At 40.2% G+C, this 15981-nt stretch overlaps 1 protein-coding gene across 13 annotated transcripts in view; it reads right to left on the bottom strand.

The window, feature by feature from the left end:
* Positions 1 to 1103: 1103 nt before the first annotated feature.
* PAN3 (Poly(A) specific ribonuclease subunit PAN3) overlaps positions 1104 to 15981 on the bottom strand; it is a 38553-nt gene continuing 23675 nt past the window's right edge. For 12 of the 13 annotated variants that reach the window (XM_069508669.1, XM_069508670.1, XM_069508671.1 and 9 more), the window contains 5 exons: positions 15740 to 15876; positions 14159 to 14234; positions 12846 to 12961; positions 10696 to 10858; positions 1104 to 7269 (listed from right to left, as the gene is read on the bottom strand). In XM_069508669.1, the coding sequence (XP_069364770.1) occupies positions 7150 to 7269; positions 10696 to 10858; positions 12846 to 12961; positions 14159 to 14234; positions 15740 to 15876 (612 nt within the window). In that variant the 3' untranslated portion in view covers positions 1104 to 7149. Of the gene's footprint in view, positions 7270 to 10695; positions 10859 to 12841; positions 12962 to 14158; positions 14235 to 15739; positions 15877 to 15981 lie in introns of those variants that run through there. The other variant, XM_069508682.1, reaches the window with a different exon arrangement.

Raw genomic sequence — 15981 nt, 5'->3', positions numbered from 1 at the left:
AGGGCTACCACCTCAAGTTTGATTCTACCCTAAATTCTTCACGCCATGCCATGCCATAAGCTGTATAGTAATATACCTATCAAAATTATTCGTTTCCCCCTAACACAAGGCAAAATTTCGAAAATTTTCGTTTTAATCTGAGGATTAGGTACACTTATTAAAAAATGACACGGGAGGCTTGTGGTATCCAACTATGAAGTACTACAACATGACTACAACTCAGCACGAAGCATTTTATAATGTATTCTAATCTCATTTCTTTCACAAGCTAAATCACGATCAGCCGTACTCAGAGTCGCTAATCGTTACTTAACATTGAGTTAGAACGAGACAGATTTATTATTTATTACTATTATTTAATTAGAACGGGCATAAAGCCCAATTCCACTAACTAACAAAATATACTTACAAAAAATTGAAATTGAATTAAGTTATAATTACAATCCATACTAATATTATAAATGCGAATGTGTGTCTGTCTGTCTGCTAGCCTTTCACGACCCATCCGTTCAACCGATTTTGACGAAATTTGATACATAGATAGCTTGCATCCTGGGGAAGGACATAGGCTACTTTTTATCCCGGAAAATCAAAGAGTTCCCACGGGATTTTCTAAAACCTAAATCCACGCGGACAAAGTCGCGGGCATCAGCTAGTTAATAATAAATTTGTCATGTCAAAAAGCAAAATTATAAATTTTCACAGAAGTGCAGGATTTGACCCAAGTGTTATGTGAGAGCTATAGCTCTCATTTTTAACTAAACTTAAGTAACGAGTAAGCGACTCTGAGTACGGCTGTAGGTATTTATGGTTGTTTGTTTCGCTTCATTGAGTTAAATAAAAAATCACTTCCAAATCCATAGTAAGTAATATTATAAATGCGAAAGTGTGTCTGTCTGCTAGCTTTTCACGGCCCAATAGTTTAACCGATTTTGATGAAATTTGGTACAGAGTTAGCTTACATCCCAGGGAAGGACATATGCTACTTTTGATTCCGGAAAAATAAAGAGTTCCCACGGGACTTTTGAATAACCTACATCCACGCGGCCGAAGTCGCGGGCATCATCTAGTACAAAATAATAGGAAAGATAAACAACTTTTTATTTTAATAATTTATTTACTTTAAAGAAAAGTTAAAATATAGGTACACTTACAGTTTTCTCAAAATATGCCCTTTGTTAACATTTTACTTACCAAATACGTACTGTGCTAAAGTGTCTACTAGCAATAAAACTCGCAGATGTCCACTTGCGCTGCGTAAATACTTGCTGCAAGTCAAGTTCTGCAAGTTTCATCGCCAGTAAAGACTTCGCTTACGTGATCGTCTCTTCATAGATCGGAATTTGCATCAGTTGTGTGCCAACTACTTTAAAATATAAATAAATATGATATTTATCTACATGAAACCTTATTTACTATGACAATGTGGCTAATTCTGTTGTACATAATCCGTAGAAACTAAACTAAAATGGCAGTTCCAAGTGTTTCGGCCGCAGTATCATATGGTGCTCCTTATGAGTGGGGGCACACGAGCGGTGCGGCGCCGCAACGTTGTTATGTCGTAGCGGCGCCGTAGCAGCGTTGGACCCTCTGTTAATAAAATCCACTGAGCGGTGCCGCTCCGACATCGCAAACCCCTCCCCGCCTCGTCTCGGTGGTTGCAAGTCCGGTGCGGCGCTGGACCGCATCGTGTGACATGCTACAGATATTTGTATGTAAGACGACGCAGCGACACCGCTCCGGCGCCGCACCGCCGCCGCGACGCATCGTGTGCATATTTAGATATATAAAGATACTTGTCAATTTAGTTACAGTAGTTGGCAGGAAATATTGTACATCGACCTTTTAGAAAGAGATCTCGGCTTCGTAGATCGTTGTCTCTATCACTCATACCTATGTGACGTTTTGTCGGTCTCAACATCAGAGACGAAGCTCTGCGAAACCGCTATCTCTCTCTAAAGGTCGATGTAAAATATTTATTGCCGGTAAGAGATTGTGTGGAGCAGAATTAGCGCCACTGTGTACAATTAGTCACATTTATTTCAATCACCATTTATAATGAACAAGGACCATGTAATAATAGCATTGCGATGTATTGCATCCAACGACACTGAAGAGCATAAAACACACATTTACGTCCACTTGCACACATTAGACCAGTTAAACTGACTCGGTTCAATTTTGCAACACTCACTTTCTCGCGGTTACAAAAAAGTGACAGCATTAAAAATTACAGTGCCCGGCAGGAAATATTGTATATCGACCTTTAGAAGGAGATAGCGGATTCGTAGAGCGTTGTCTCTGTCGTTGAGACCGACAAAACGTCACATAGATATGAGTGACAGAGGCCGAAATCTCATTTTAAAAGTCGATGAGCAATATTTCTTGCCGGCCACTGTAAACTGATTTGGTTCAATTTTGTGATAAAAAAGATTCGAATAAAAAAGTTTTTTTTTTTGTTTTTTTTTATAATACAGTCAGTTTCTCGAAAGAGTTACCAAAAAGTGACAGCATTTTAAAAATGGCTACTTATAAAGGAGTTTAAATAGGGTGCGCTCCAAACAGGAAAACTGCTCTCATTGGAATACTAACCAATCAAACTCAATGAAATTTTGTAGATAAATTCTAGAAACTAATGTCTATGTGGTTTTCCACACTTCCGTTAAAATATTTAGTTTCAAAGTTACAGTCTCAAGAATTATACATACAAATCTTGAAACTCGTCCAACTTTAAAACTATTTATTTTTACGGAAATCTGGACACCCGCAGCCATAGATATTAGCTACTAGCTGTCCCGGCGAACTTCGTACCGCCTAACAGCCGATTCTTTAATTTTTTTTAATACTTATTCTGCTATTCGGGACACCGGGTCAGACTTCCCGGAACCCTTAAACTTTATGGTATGGTATTAAAGTTCAAATTGACTTTTAAGTATTATTACGAATCTTTTGTATGGGAATATAAAAAAAGTGTTTTTTTTTTACTTTTTTAGGCAATTTTCTCTCCGTAACAACCATCCTCGTACTCCAAGGAATATTATTAAAAAAAAGAATTAGCGAAATCGGTTCAGCTGTTCTCGAGATTTGCAATTAGCAATTCAATTTTATATATAGAGACTAGAACGTGTCTGCAAAATCACATCTAGTTTGATTGGTAAATATTGAAATGAGAACCAAACTAGGTTTGTATGGAGCTAGTAACCGAGCGACCAGTCGTAACGCCGTACTCAGAGTCACTTAATCGTTACTTAAGTTTAGTTAAAACGAGACATAGCTAACTCTCACATAAATCTGTCTCGCTTTAACTCAATGTTAAGTAACGATTAACGACTCTGAGTACGGCGGGTAGAGGTAATTTTGTGCAAGTGGGCTTTATTAACTTACCTAGGTTAAATCTGTTAAACGTCTATATGACACAGACACAATTAATATTGGAGTGCGTACGCACGCAAGGTATCATTTTACTTTAAAATTGATAAAACAGAGCCAATACGGTTGCATACAAAAATTCACAACAAAGACTTTATAGCTGTCAGTTGATACCTCTGTGTGCAACCAAATCAGTACAATCTACTATTTCTATGACTATTTATCGTAAATATTGACACATATAAATGACACCGAGTAATCTAACAGATAGTAAGGGTTATTCCGTTTATTATCTCCCCTGGGGCGGTACTCGGAAACGCGAGTTCATCTTTCCATTAACGGAATAACCCGATAGTTAATATGCAATTATACACATGGAAACTGCACTGGCAAGATAGTTCACCTTACATTAATTACTCGAACTAAAGGAAAAACAAATGGCGAGTCGAAAGAAACCCGCCTTTACTTCAATGTCCGACAAGGTACTACAATCGCGAAAGCGTCCATCTGTTTTTCTTTTAATCTGTGACATTATATCGACAGGCTAAAACATAGCATGCAAAATGAGAACTATAGACACATAAACACATCTATTTTATTATTTAACCGATTACAGAGTATTTAAATGTTGCTCTAATACTTATAAACATGTTTTAACATACAAATTCAGATCTACGTCGGTAGGTACGTGCTTTTATCATACAACTATGTTGAACAAGATTTCTATTTTCAGACAGGGAGTCGCAACATACACCTGCGCTCTGTTTCAAGAAAGACGTGAAGCCATTTGTAGGAATCAGTGTATAATAAAATTCAATAATACACCACTAGCACCAGTAACTATTTGAAAGTCCTAAAATCAATCAATGGTGTAAGGCTGATGATTTTTATTAGCCCTAGTCTAACGGTCTATTTGGGCTGCAAATTGCAAACACCAGTCTCAGTTTTTATCTAGTGCTTTGGTCTAAAAGTGTGGTGCAAAATGTTCACTTTTAATTAAGTCCTATATATGAATAAAACAATTAAAAAATAGTTAATTTTAGACTTGCCTTCAAACAAGTTTAAAAAACTATTAAAAATAAGCTCTTAAAAAAGATTGTTGTACAATCCAAGAGAATGTAAATGATTATAAAGCGTGGATTCGACCCGCAGCTCGCTCTAGCAATGCGCGGGGCTTCAATAACTTATTGGTACGATAATATTGTAAATTGAATATTTAAAAAGAGCAACCGCCGAATATCTTGCTGGTTCTTATGGTAGTGGGGCATTCCGAACCAATGTTTTTTATTAAAAACACCACGAGCGCGATGCGACTTGGAAAAAAATGAAATAAATAAATAAGTTAAATGTCTTATAAATCTGGTGGTAGGGGTACTACTAATTGGTACATTAGAGATGCGCGACAATCAACGTCATCGGCATAATAACTGCACTCATATGAGGGAGACAGCGAGATGTCGCCACTTCCTGTGTGAGAATAGGCTGGGAGAATATGCTTAGGGTGTTTCGATTGAAGCGGAGCGGAGACGTGCTCAACAGACCAATACCTGTTATTGTTATGTGATAATTTGATCACATCATCTCTCAATAACCTGAAAACACATGTCTGCGCTGCAGTGGAAATGCACCCTTAGGTATACCACGAGAGGACCCGCAAGAGTCGTCAGCATTGGATGCATCGAAGAAATTTATCGTATTCATGACGTCAGTAGTGGTAGTTTTATATAATTGTGCTCGATGTTTTTGACGTCATCCGTCAGTAACATGTGCCATTAAAAAAACTAATCGAAACGATGCGTCGCTAATCATACCGTCTCACTCACACACTATACACACATATTGTGTAAGTGAGATAGAACGATCAACACTGCTCATTTCAGTTGTGTTATACTGAAATCTTGTGACTCTTGCGGATGTTCTCGATTAATTTGTACAGTCGGCTCCGAAAATACATTGCAAAAATCTGTAGTAGAAAAACAGTGGTAAAATTTTCACCGGCATTTTTGAAGCGGAGTGTACGCAAACTTGTTATTTATATACAATATGAAAAGGTTCAATACGTAGACTGATAAAAAAAGCTAGACTAAAGTACTGTGTAACCGCGACTGAGATTGCGATAGCACAACGTAACGATGAATAACACGACAATTACCATTCTTTAGTAGTCAATATTTGTATAAACCGCTCAACAATATTTGTATTAAACGTTTTTTTTATGTGAAAACCAAATAACTAATGAGAAATACAACGACGCCACGAATTCTCAAAGTTTGTTTTGCAACTAAAGTTGTATTCCTTGAAAAAAATCGGTTACACGATAAGGGACAAAAAATAGGTTAGCTGCGCCTCTGTTTATCACATTAGTAACTTTATCTGTGCTCCCTGTTTAGTGTGAATGAGAAAGCAAACGTTCCTTTGTCTAGATTTTTTACTCCGTCTACGGTTCAATATTTATTTCTTGTCGAACGTATCTCTCTGTGTTTTGGAATGTTTGTGGCGCTTAATCAGGCATGGCCTTTTAGAATTTCGCGTAAATATAAAAGAACATTTAAAGCTTACATTGCCGAATACTGAAACGATCGTTAGGATGTAGGTGCACCTTAAATACTGAGGATTTCTTGACTATATCTCGTACGATTCTTCGTGGCACGCAGGATCAGAACGTATCAGTGACGTCAGTTAGACTTGCGCATTCCTTCAAATGAGTTCTCGAACTACCACGAATACGCATATTGAGGGCGTTTAAGGTGCTCTTAAATTCTAAAGTCCTTCAGTATTCGGTGATTCGTCTTACGTATCTTTCGTCTATAGATAATATTCTACAGTGGGAATCCTGAAGAACATCAAGGATTCGATACAATGAGATCGCTTTACAAAATAGTGTTATCGTACTCATACACATTTTGTGTAGGTTTCTTTAATACAAATTATGTCGTATTACTAAACGCGTTTCGTCGTATTCGTCATATTACGAAATGCGCTTAGTCGTATATCGAAATCCGTTTCGTTTGATTCCGAAACAGGGTTCGTCGTATTCGAATACGCATTTCGTCGTATTCCGTTACGTTTCATCATATTTCGACACGCGACGGCGAGTGCATGATTCCGTCGTTCGCTGCTTTTCGCACGAATATGTGCGATCTATAAATATTGTGATTGCAGCGGAGGAGGAATTAAGTGCCTTTGTACAATATTATAAAAGTTAAAAATATATTTTAAGAAAAATAAGTTTAAAAAAATAATAAAATGTTTCATTTAGAGCTAATTTTTCAAACACCAAATAAACGTTAACTGACAAATAAATTTGACGTCTCGTCAGATTGCATGCAAAAACTGTTAAAACGTCAAATTTATTTCTACTGAACATTATAAATTACTTGTCGTTTGAAAAATCGGCCACTTGGCCACATACAAGATACAAGTGATGTAAATTCATACCAATAAAATGTATCAGTGGATAATTTGTTGTAACAAACAACCATATTTTAAAATGTAACAGATTAAAAGTTTCAATCACTTTCACTTTCACTTATTCAATTTAATTAAATCAATTGGTAATTTATTGTAAGACGAGCAGTCTCAAAATTGTAAAAGTAACAAATTAAAAGTTTAAATTACAAATTAAAACACAAGGGCACCCGTGTAGTGGAGTAATTATTCATGCAGTGATGTTTGTAATGTCACCGACACGGCCCCTCGGTGCGACAGTGTCGCTCAAGTCACCCCGGGTAAGCACATGCAGACATAGCAGCACTGCACCGCGTAAGGCGTGAACAGTAGCTAGGGCAACGGCAGGGTAGCGGCCTGCATCACCTCCTCAAACGCCTGTTCTAGGCAGTGCTTGAGTTCCGCGTACGATACTACGAGGATGCTCTGCTCGTCGCGGGACATCAGCACCACCTGAAAACCATTACATGAACGTGTTAAATGGCGAACTAACTATGGGACGCATCCGTAAGCCGCGACTGATATAGTACCCGACAAGTTGAGATAGCAATCGAGGTACGAGGCGGGGGACGCCCCGCACGGCCGCACGTCACCCGCGCTCGCCCACACTGGGTTGCGCGGGGGCTGTGCGGGTGTGCGGGACATTACATCCCCGATTATAGACTATAGGTATGCAGCCATTTGGAATGTGGCTTGCGAGATATCTCTCGGACGTCCGAGCGCACGAGGTTACGTCATTTGAAATAACAGGTTTAACATTAATAAAAAGTTTCGACACTTTAGGGCCGGTTTCACATCCGCCAGATATATTTTTTCAACTGAATATTTTTGATAACGTTAAATTTATTCGAGGCGATCGTGAAACAGGCCATAAGTCTTCAATGACTGATGGCTACATTTCCTCTCCATACATCATTATCGGTGTAAATTGACGTATGGAGTGGAAACGTGGACACGGACAGTTAGCCTCGTTCACGACTAAGTCGCTCAGCGCACTATGGAGTTCCCTTACTCTTGTTCACTCTGACCGATGTAAATTGACGTATGGAGTGGAAACGTGGACACGGACAGTTAGCCTCGTTCACGACTAAGTCGCTCAGCGCACTATGGAGTTCCCTTACTCTTGTTCACTCTGACCGATGTAAATTGACGTATGGAGTGGAAACGTGGACACGGACAGTTAGCCTCGTTCACGACTAAGTCGCTCAGCGCACTATGGAGTTCCCTTACTCTTGTTCACTCTGACCGATGTAAATTGACGTATGGAGTGGAAACGTGGACACGGACAGTTAGCCTCGTTCACGACTAAGTCGCTCAGCGCACTATGGAGTTCCCTTACTCTTGTTCACTCTGACCGATGTAAATTGACGTATGGAGTGGAAACGTGGACACGGACAGTTAGCCTCGTTCACGACTAAGTCGCTCAGCGCACTATGGAGTTCCCTTACTCTTGTTCACTCTGACCGATGTAAATTGACGTATGGAGTGGAAACGTGGACACGGACAGTTAGCCTCGTTCACGACTAAGTCGCTCAGCGCACTATGGAGTTCCCTTACTCTTGTTCACTCTGACCGATGTAAATTGACGTATGGAGTGGAAACGTGGACACGGACAGTTAGCCTCGTTCACGACTAAGTCGCTCAGCGCACTGTGGAGTTCCCTTACTCTTGTTCACTCTGACCGATGTAAATTGACGTATGGAGTGGAAACGTGGACACGGACAGTTAGCCTCGTTCACGACTAAGTCGCTCAGCGCACTATGGAGTTCCCTTACTCTTGTTCACTCTGACCGATGTAAAATGACGTATGGAGTGGAACCATGGATATGGACAGTTCGAAGATGACTGAAAGTGGACATAGGTCAAAGGATTACCAGACCGACTTGGCAATGGGTAGGTCATGTCGAGTTCATCGGCGTGCCTACTCCTCGGGTATGAAGACCATTTGCGAGATGACTTCTTCCTTTTCCTGCGAGATTCTTTCACTCGACCGGCGACCTGGTAGGAAGCGGGTGGATGAGGAAGGCGGGGTGTCATGGTTGTTTCAGCGGTGGTCGCATACAAGCCGATGGATTGGATTGGAGGGCATTAAATAGGTGGTAAGGGGAAAAACTGGTCACATGCGTGTCAGAACACGCATACGTTAGGGGAAGGGTAGTTGCTAAAACTTTGGCGGGGATTATTTCTTATACAGCAGATTTTTCTTCAAAAACTGTCTAACAGCCATACTCAGAGTCGCTAATCGTTACTTAAGATTGAGTTAAAACGAGACAGATTTATGTGAGAGATATAGCTCTGTCTCGTTTTAACTAAACTTAAGTACCGATTAAGCGACTGTGAGTACGGCTTAGAATAGTTATTTATGCAACTGTTGTATAAAGATGGGTATTAAAACACGAAAGTGGGTTTATTTATATTTAGTGTGATAATAGTATCACTTGAGTGTTTTAATACCTAATTATCAACAGTTGCATACAAGACTTTATCTACAGTCTACACCCATAATATGAATCCTCTATAAAAGATTCTGAAACAGCTTATTTCCAACATTAAAACACCCAATGACGTAATAACCATTATATCTTCCAAACGGGTGTTATAATGTTGTACTGAATTTCATAATAACACTCCTTTGTTTTTACGTCATTGGGTGTTTTAAATTTGGCAATAAGCTAACTGTTTCAGAATCTTTTATAGAGGATTTAAAGCATGGGTGAAGATAAACCTAATAATCATTTTAAAGCCTTATCTATTATACAATGATGTATCACTCGAGGGGGATTTATTGTAAACCAGTTTTTTAATCCCATTTACTTCATCCATACTAATATTATAAATGCGAAAGTGTCTGTTTGTCTGCTAACTTTTTACGGCCCACCTGTTTGACCGATTTTGACGAAATTTGGTACAGAGATAGCTTGTATCGCGAAGGACATAGGCTACTTATATCCCGGAAAATCAAAGAGTTCCCAAGGGATCTGTGATAACCGAAACTTACGCGAACGAAGTCGCGGGAATCGCCTAGTTACAGAATAAAGGACTTCATTACAGAGGACTGTAATCGGCACTTTACCAATCAATCAATCGCCAGCAATTTCCAAGAGGACTGTAATAGAAATTTCTGGACAGTTTCATACTGCTGACGAGGATCTTTATATTTATTATTAACTAGCCGATGCCCGCGACTTCGTCCGCGTGGAATTAGGTTTTAAAAATCCCGTGGGAACTCTTTGATTTTCCGTGATAAAAAGTAGCCTATGTCAGTCTCCAGGTCTTTATCTATACCCATACAATAAATCACGCCAATTCGTTGCACCGTTGTGACGTGATTGAAGGACAAACCAACAAACACACACACTTTCGCATTTAAAATAAGGGTACTGATTTTTCATTATAATTTTTTTCGACTTATCATTTTTTAATGTTTTTAGGGTTCCGTACCTCAAAAGGAAAAACGGAACCCTTATAGGATCACTTTGTTGTCTGTCTGTCTGTCCGTCTGTCTGTCAAGAAACCTACAGAGTACTTCCCGTTGACTTAGAATCATGAAATTTGGCAGGAAAGTGGGTCTTATAGCTGGTATTAGGGAAAAAACTTTAAAAACCGGAATTTGTGGTTACATCACACAAAAAAAAAATTCATGGTCATAAACGAATAATTAGTATTTTCAATTTTCGAAGTAAGATAACTATATCAAGTGGGGTATCATATGAAAGGTCTTCACCTGTGCATTCTAAAACAGATTTTTATTTATTTTTAAGCATCACAGTTTTTGAATTATCGTGCAAAATGTCGAAAAATACGACTGTAGTACGGAACCCTCGTTGCGCGGGCCTGACTCGCAATTGGCCGGTGTTTTTAATGAATAGGAGAGCTCACCTTGGCCTGCGTGCCGCCGTCGAGATTGTTAAGCGCGCAGGCGAGGTGCGCCTGGTCGAGCCAGGGCCGGCCGTCCGGCGTCACGCTGTGGAACAGGTGGTCGCGGAAGAGCTTTAGCATGTACCGGTCGCCGGTCTCCGCCCACGTCGTGTCCATGTTTAACCTGAACCAACACCCCATTATAAAAAAACCAGTCAAGTGAGAGTTGCACTTGCACACGACGACACATACTTTTTCAACCGACTTCAAAAAAAGGAGGAGGTTCTCAATCCGACTCCAGATCTTTTTGTTGTTTTTTTTTGTTGTATGTTTGTTACGCGATTACTCCGTCAATGAACCGATTTTGATGATTCTTTTTTGTTTAGTACGTGGTCCCATTTTTAACCTTGAATTCACGGATTTCGGATTTTTTCCTTTACTTGTGCCATAAGTCATTCTTCTTCTTCAACCGGAAGTAACCGCTGTTGGTTTTGATTCACTTGACGGGTCTTGGCAGACACAACAGACAGACCGACAACAAAGTGATTCTATGAAGGTTCCTTTTTTTCCTGGATATATGGAACACTGTCCTGACTGAAAAATGTATGGACCATGGTCATCCGATTTCTCACAATCCCTCAACAGTGTTAAAGTTTGAAATTTGTGTAGTCACATGCGGACGAAGTCGCGAGCATAAGCTAGTCTATATATATAAAAAAAGCAAAAGCTGACTGACTGACAGACTGATCTATCAACACACAGCTCAAACTACTGGACGGATCGGGCTGACATTTGGCATGTAGATAGGGATATTTGAAAATACAACTCCTAACGGGATGAAATAGCGATTTGAAATTCGTGTGGTCCACGCGGACGAAGTCGCATGAATAAGCTAGTAAATATATCACAAGAAAAGGTGACTGACTGTGTTCAATATTTATGTATAAACTTTGCGGTCGCAACATACTGGCACACTTCACACAGCGCACATGATAACATAAAAAAACATACCTACAATGACATTGGCACCGATTCTAAGCACAACCTAATTTTAGAGTATTCGCACCCTCTTCTTACTATTGTAATATGAAAAGGACAGAAGCAGTTTGACATTTCTAAATTTAATTTTTAGATGGTAAAACCCGTGATTTTAGCACGCAATCGCGAACCTACTGTTTAAATTTGTATTGTGCACTAAAATTTAGAGTCTTTAAATGTGAAAGTCATGTTCCGTTCCTTTTTTAGCATTAGTAAAAAGAAAAGGATGCAGATATTTTAAATTTAGTTTAGAGAGAGACTAGAGAATCGGGGCCAGCGTCACTATAAAACAGAAAAATATCTATGTAGTCTATTCGGTCGGGGAAAAATTAGTACAAACCATTGTTGGAAAACTATTGCGGCGCATGCTGGTGAAATAGTGCGGCACCAGCAAGCTTAACTTCAATAGCTGAAGAATTTAACAGTTGCTGGTTTGGGTGAGTTTAGGCTATAAGTCGTATAATACGTAGTTTATAATATTGCCATATAACGACGGCAACCATACCCACGCAGCTGCTGATAGCAGCCAGCAAGCGGAAAGCTGCAAAGCTTAAACAGACTGACTGACTGACCTATAAACGCACAGCTCAAACTACTGGACGGATCAGACTGAAATCTGACATGGATCTTGGAACTTAGACTTTAGTCCGATCAAAGAGTAAACTAGAGTGAGGGAAAACTTGGTTTGATCCTGAATCGCTGATACTCATACAACATACTTATTTTTCATATTTTTCATCTCTCTCTCCATAGGTATAAATTAGCAATTAAGGATGTTATATCAAATTCTGCCTAGTTATAGTTTATACTTTAGTCGATTTCAGTTCTGTGTTCCATAAGTTTACCTACCTAGTTAGTTTTAAATACTCTGTGCCTAGTTTTTCATACGCATACTATGCCCGTGTGTTGTGGACATAATTCTTTATTATAAGTGTTAATTTCTCTTTGGAGACTGCTTTGGTTTAAGTGTTTACACAGAATATCTGCGTTGCACGTGCCTGCGCCGTAGCGTACGCAGCTCGTACATTCATACATTACAAAATCCGCTTTGCTCTGCACTGCTCGGAACGCACCGCGTGTCAGCGTACGCTCAGCCTAACAAGTGCACTATAACCACCCTATATACAACTCACTCGGGCCGCTCGTTGACGACGCCCATCTTCACGAGAATGCGCATGAGGCGCCCGTTGTCCGCCTCGCGCGCCAGCTGCTCCTCGAACGCGTCCGTGCGCCGCTCCAGCGCCTCCACCTGGCCGATAACACGAAAATCTAAATTTATCACAGATATAACAGATATGCAAGCAACTAGCGTGGCCCCCTCAGTCCCTCTCGTTCAAGCAGAGGTGCTTACTTATGAAATGTTATTCCATCTATTTTACGTTCGCTTCAGCTATTGCAGCCTAGTATATACTGCAATCCACCATTGAACAATAACTTCAAAAACAACAAAAAACAACAAAACAAATCTTTAAAATATTTGACTCAAAATAACCTTTGTTTGTCAAGATCTCACATACAAATACATCTTGACAAACAAAAAAGTGGTCACGGTGATAAGGACAAAACATAATCATGTTGTCACGTTCTAATAAGAGCTTAAATGGATTTAGCTATCTCGCTCTAACAGTAAAAGTCACAATAGGGCTACGTCTAAAGGTATTTATTTTGAGAAATTTATGCAAGGAGCGGGGAGACTGTCGAATCTTGAAGTAGCCGGTCAGGCCCTCTTTCCGGCCTTGGTAGGAACCACCGGTAAATTAATTTGACGATTCGAAAGCACGTATAAAACTTTATTTGGATAATATAATATGTATTTTATTCTATTCCTCAACTTCTTCTGGTTGCAACGCCGCCTGCAACTGTGGGCAGGTCGCTGAGTATTAAGACTGGGTTCTTGGTCGTATCCACCACCGCCGCACTGCAGCATGTTTTCATGCTGCAGTGCGATCGAGCCCGCGTGGGTCTGCGAGCGATCGGCAGCTAGGTTGGCTTACGCCCACCGCTCATCGAGCTCGAGCCTGCCAAAGCTACGCATAAAAAGCAGTTGTGAACGCTCGTAACAATCATTATCATCCATAGACGTCTTCACATAGGTCTCTTGTAGGGACTTCCACACGCCACGGTTTTGCGCTGTCTTAATACAGCGGCTCCCTGCGAGGTGCCATTCTAGCAACTAGTCAAATCAGAAACTTTTTATCAAACGTCAAAACGCGCGCTTAGTATGCGAGATTCTATGTAATACCGGTGTGTGACGTCACAATCATTTGACGTGCTTTTTTTAGTTTAATCGATAATTTAAAATGGTTATTACACTTAAAACCAACAAAGGACGTGGATTTTACGTGTTTTGGAAGACCCTCTATTTAATAATCACTGAGAAATTATTTATTTTTGATGTAGCCAAATACCCAATTGTATAATAGAAAATCTAAACGTTTGGACATACCTGAGTGTAGAAGCGAGCACCGATCATGGGCATCAAGTCGACGACCGATCGCCGCGTGTTTCCGGCCAGCAAGTACCTGCAGAGATTACGTCAACCATTCAAATATATCATCATCAACATCATAATCAACCCTTTACCGGCTCACTACAGAGCACGGGTCTCCTCTCAGAGTGAGAGTGGTTTTGGCCATAGTCTACCACGCTGGCCATGTGCGGATTGGTCGACTTCACACACGTTTGAGAACATTATGGAGAACTCTCAGGCATGCAGGTTTCCTCACGATGTTTTCCTTCACCGTTAAACCAAGTTATATTTAATTAATTAAAACGCACATAACTCCGAAAAGTCAGAGGTGCGTGTTCGGGATCGAACCCCCGTCCTCCGATTAGAGGGCGGAGGGCGGCATCATCACCTACCACCAGTAGGTTAGGCTAGCTAGTATCCAGTGGCGTGCAGGTCATAGAGGCATAAAACATAACATAACATAACATAACATATATCTTTATTTGCAAAAAAGGTTTGACACATAAGACTTTGACCACTGGCTCCCAAAGAAGTATAAACTGTGTCATGGGAGCCAGTGCCTTCCCTGTTACATAAGCTTTTTTTAATTTACAATACAATTATTGAGTATCTAACTATTACTTAATAATAAAATCTAAATTAAACAATAAAATAAGATAAATAAGTAAAATAAAATAGAATAAAATAAAAATTCACATGGCGTGTATGCATATGTGTGTGGGTGTATGATTTTGTGGGTGTATGGGTGTGTGTGTGTGTGTGTGTGTGTGTGTGTGTGTGTGTGTGTGTGTGTGTGTGTGTGTGGGTGTGTGTGAAAAGCACTGCTTACCTAGTTGAAATGGCTATGTACTCATTTTTCATTAAGACCTGTCACCTAGGGTAAGCATTAGTTAGCTAACTAACTATTTAATGACTCATTAAATAGGTGGTTAGCTAACTAATGCTTACCCTAGGTTGAAACCCTGTGCACGCCACTGCTAGTATCAGAATAATAAACAAGGTAGTAGAGACGTAAGCTCTTTTTGCGTGTTCTATCGCCTTTATAATAGTACTCTGAAGAGCTGTTTGACCTCATTCCGCCCTCCTTTTTCTACAAGTACACCGCACGCCACCGTAAGCAATTTCAGCCTCACCACCTGGGTATCTGGTGCACTTCCACCGTCCGTTAGTCCTTTTTTCCACGCACATGCAAACTGTGGAACCAACTCCCTTCGACGGTGTTCCCACTAGATTATAACATGGGGTTGTTCAAGGGACGGACCAACAATTCCTGGAAGGCCGGCAACGCTTTACGGGGGCAACCACTTAACATCAGGTGACTCGCCTGCTCGTTATTTTTATTAAAAAAACTAGCTGCCCCGGCCAACTTCGTACCGCCTAACAGTAGATTCTTTTTCAGGAGTTTTTTTTTTTTTAAATTCTCTCCGTAAGACCCATCCCCGTACTTCAAGAAATATTATGAAAAAAGAATTAGCGAAATCGGATCAGCTGTTCTCGAGATTTGCAATCAGCAACACATTCAGCGATTCATTTTTATATATGAAAAAAAGGTCTTACAGAATGAGATTTTTGAGGTCCGACGAGTAGCTCCGGGCCACGAGGTCAATGCAAGCGGGCAAGTTGTCCACTTGTACGGTGCGACAAGCCAGTGCTAGCGCCAGTCGACCTAGTGCCGTCAAGTCATCCTGTTGTGCCTACGAGTAAGTAATATGAACGATACAGTAATGTTTTTAGGGTTCTGTAGCTCAAAAGGAAAAACAGAACCCTTATGGGATCACTTTGTTGTCTGTCTGTCTCTG

This window comes from Maniola hyperantus, chromosome Z (assembly GCF_902806685.2).
Source record: "Maniola hyperantus chromosome Z, iAphHyp1.2, whole genome shotgun sequence".
Classification (NCBI taxonomy): domain Eukaryota; kingdom Metazoa; phylum Arthropoda; class Insecta; order Lepidoptera; family Nymphalidae; genus Maniola; species Maniola hyperantus.
The sequence above is the reverse complement of the archived record's forward strand: the minus strand, read 5'-3'. Positions and strand labels throughout refer to the sequence as shown.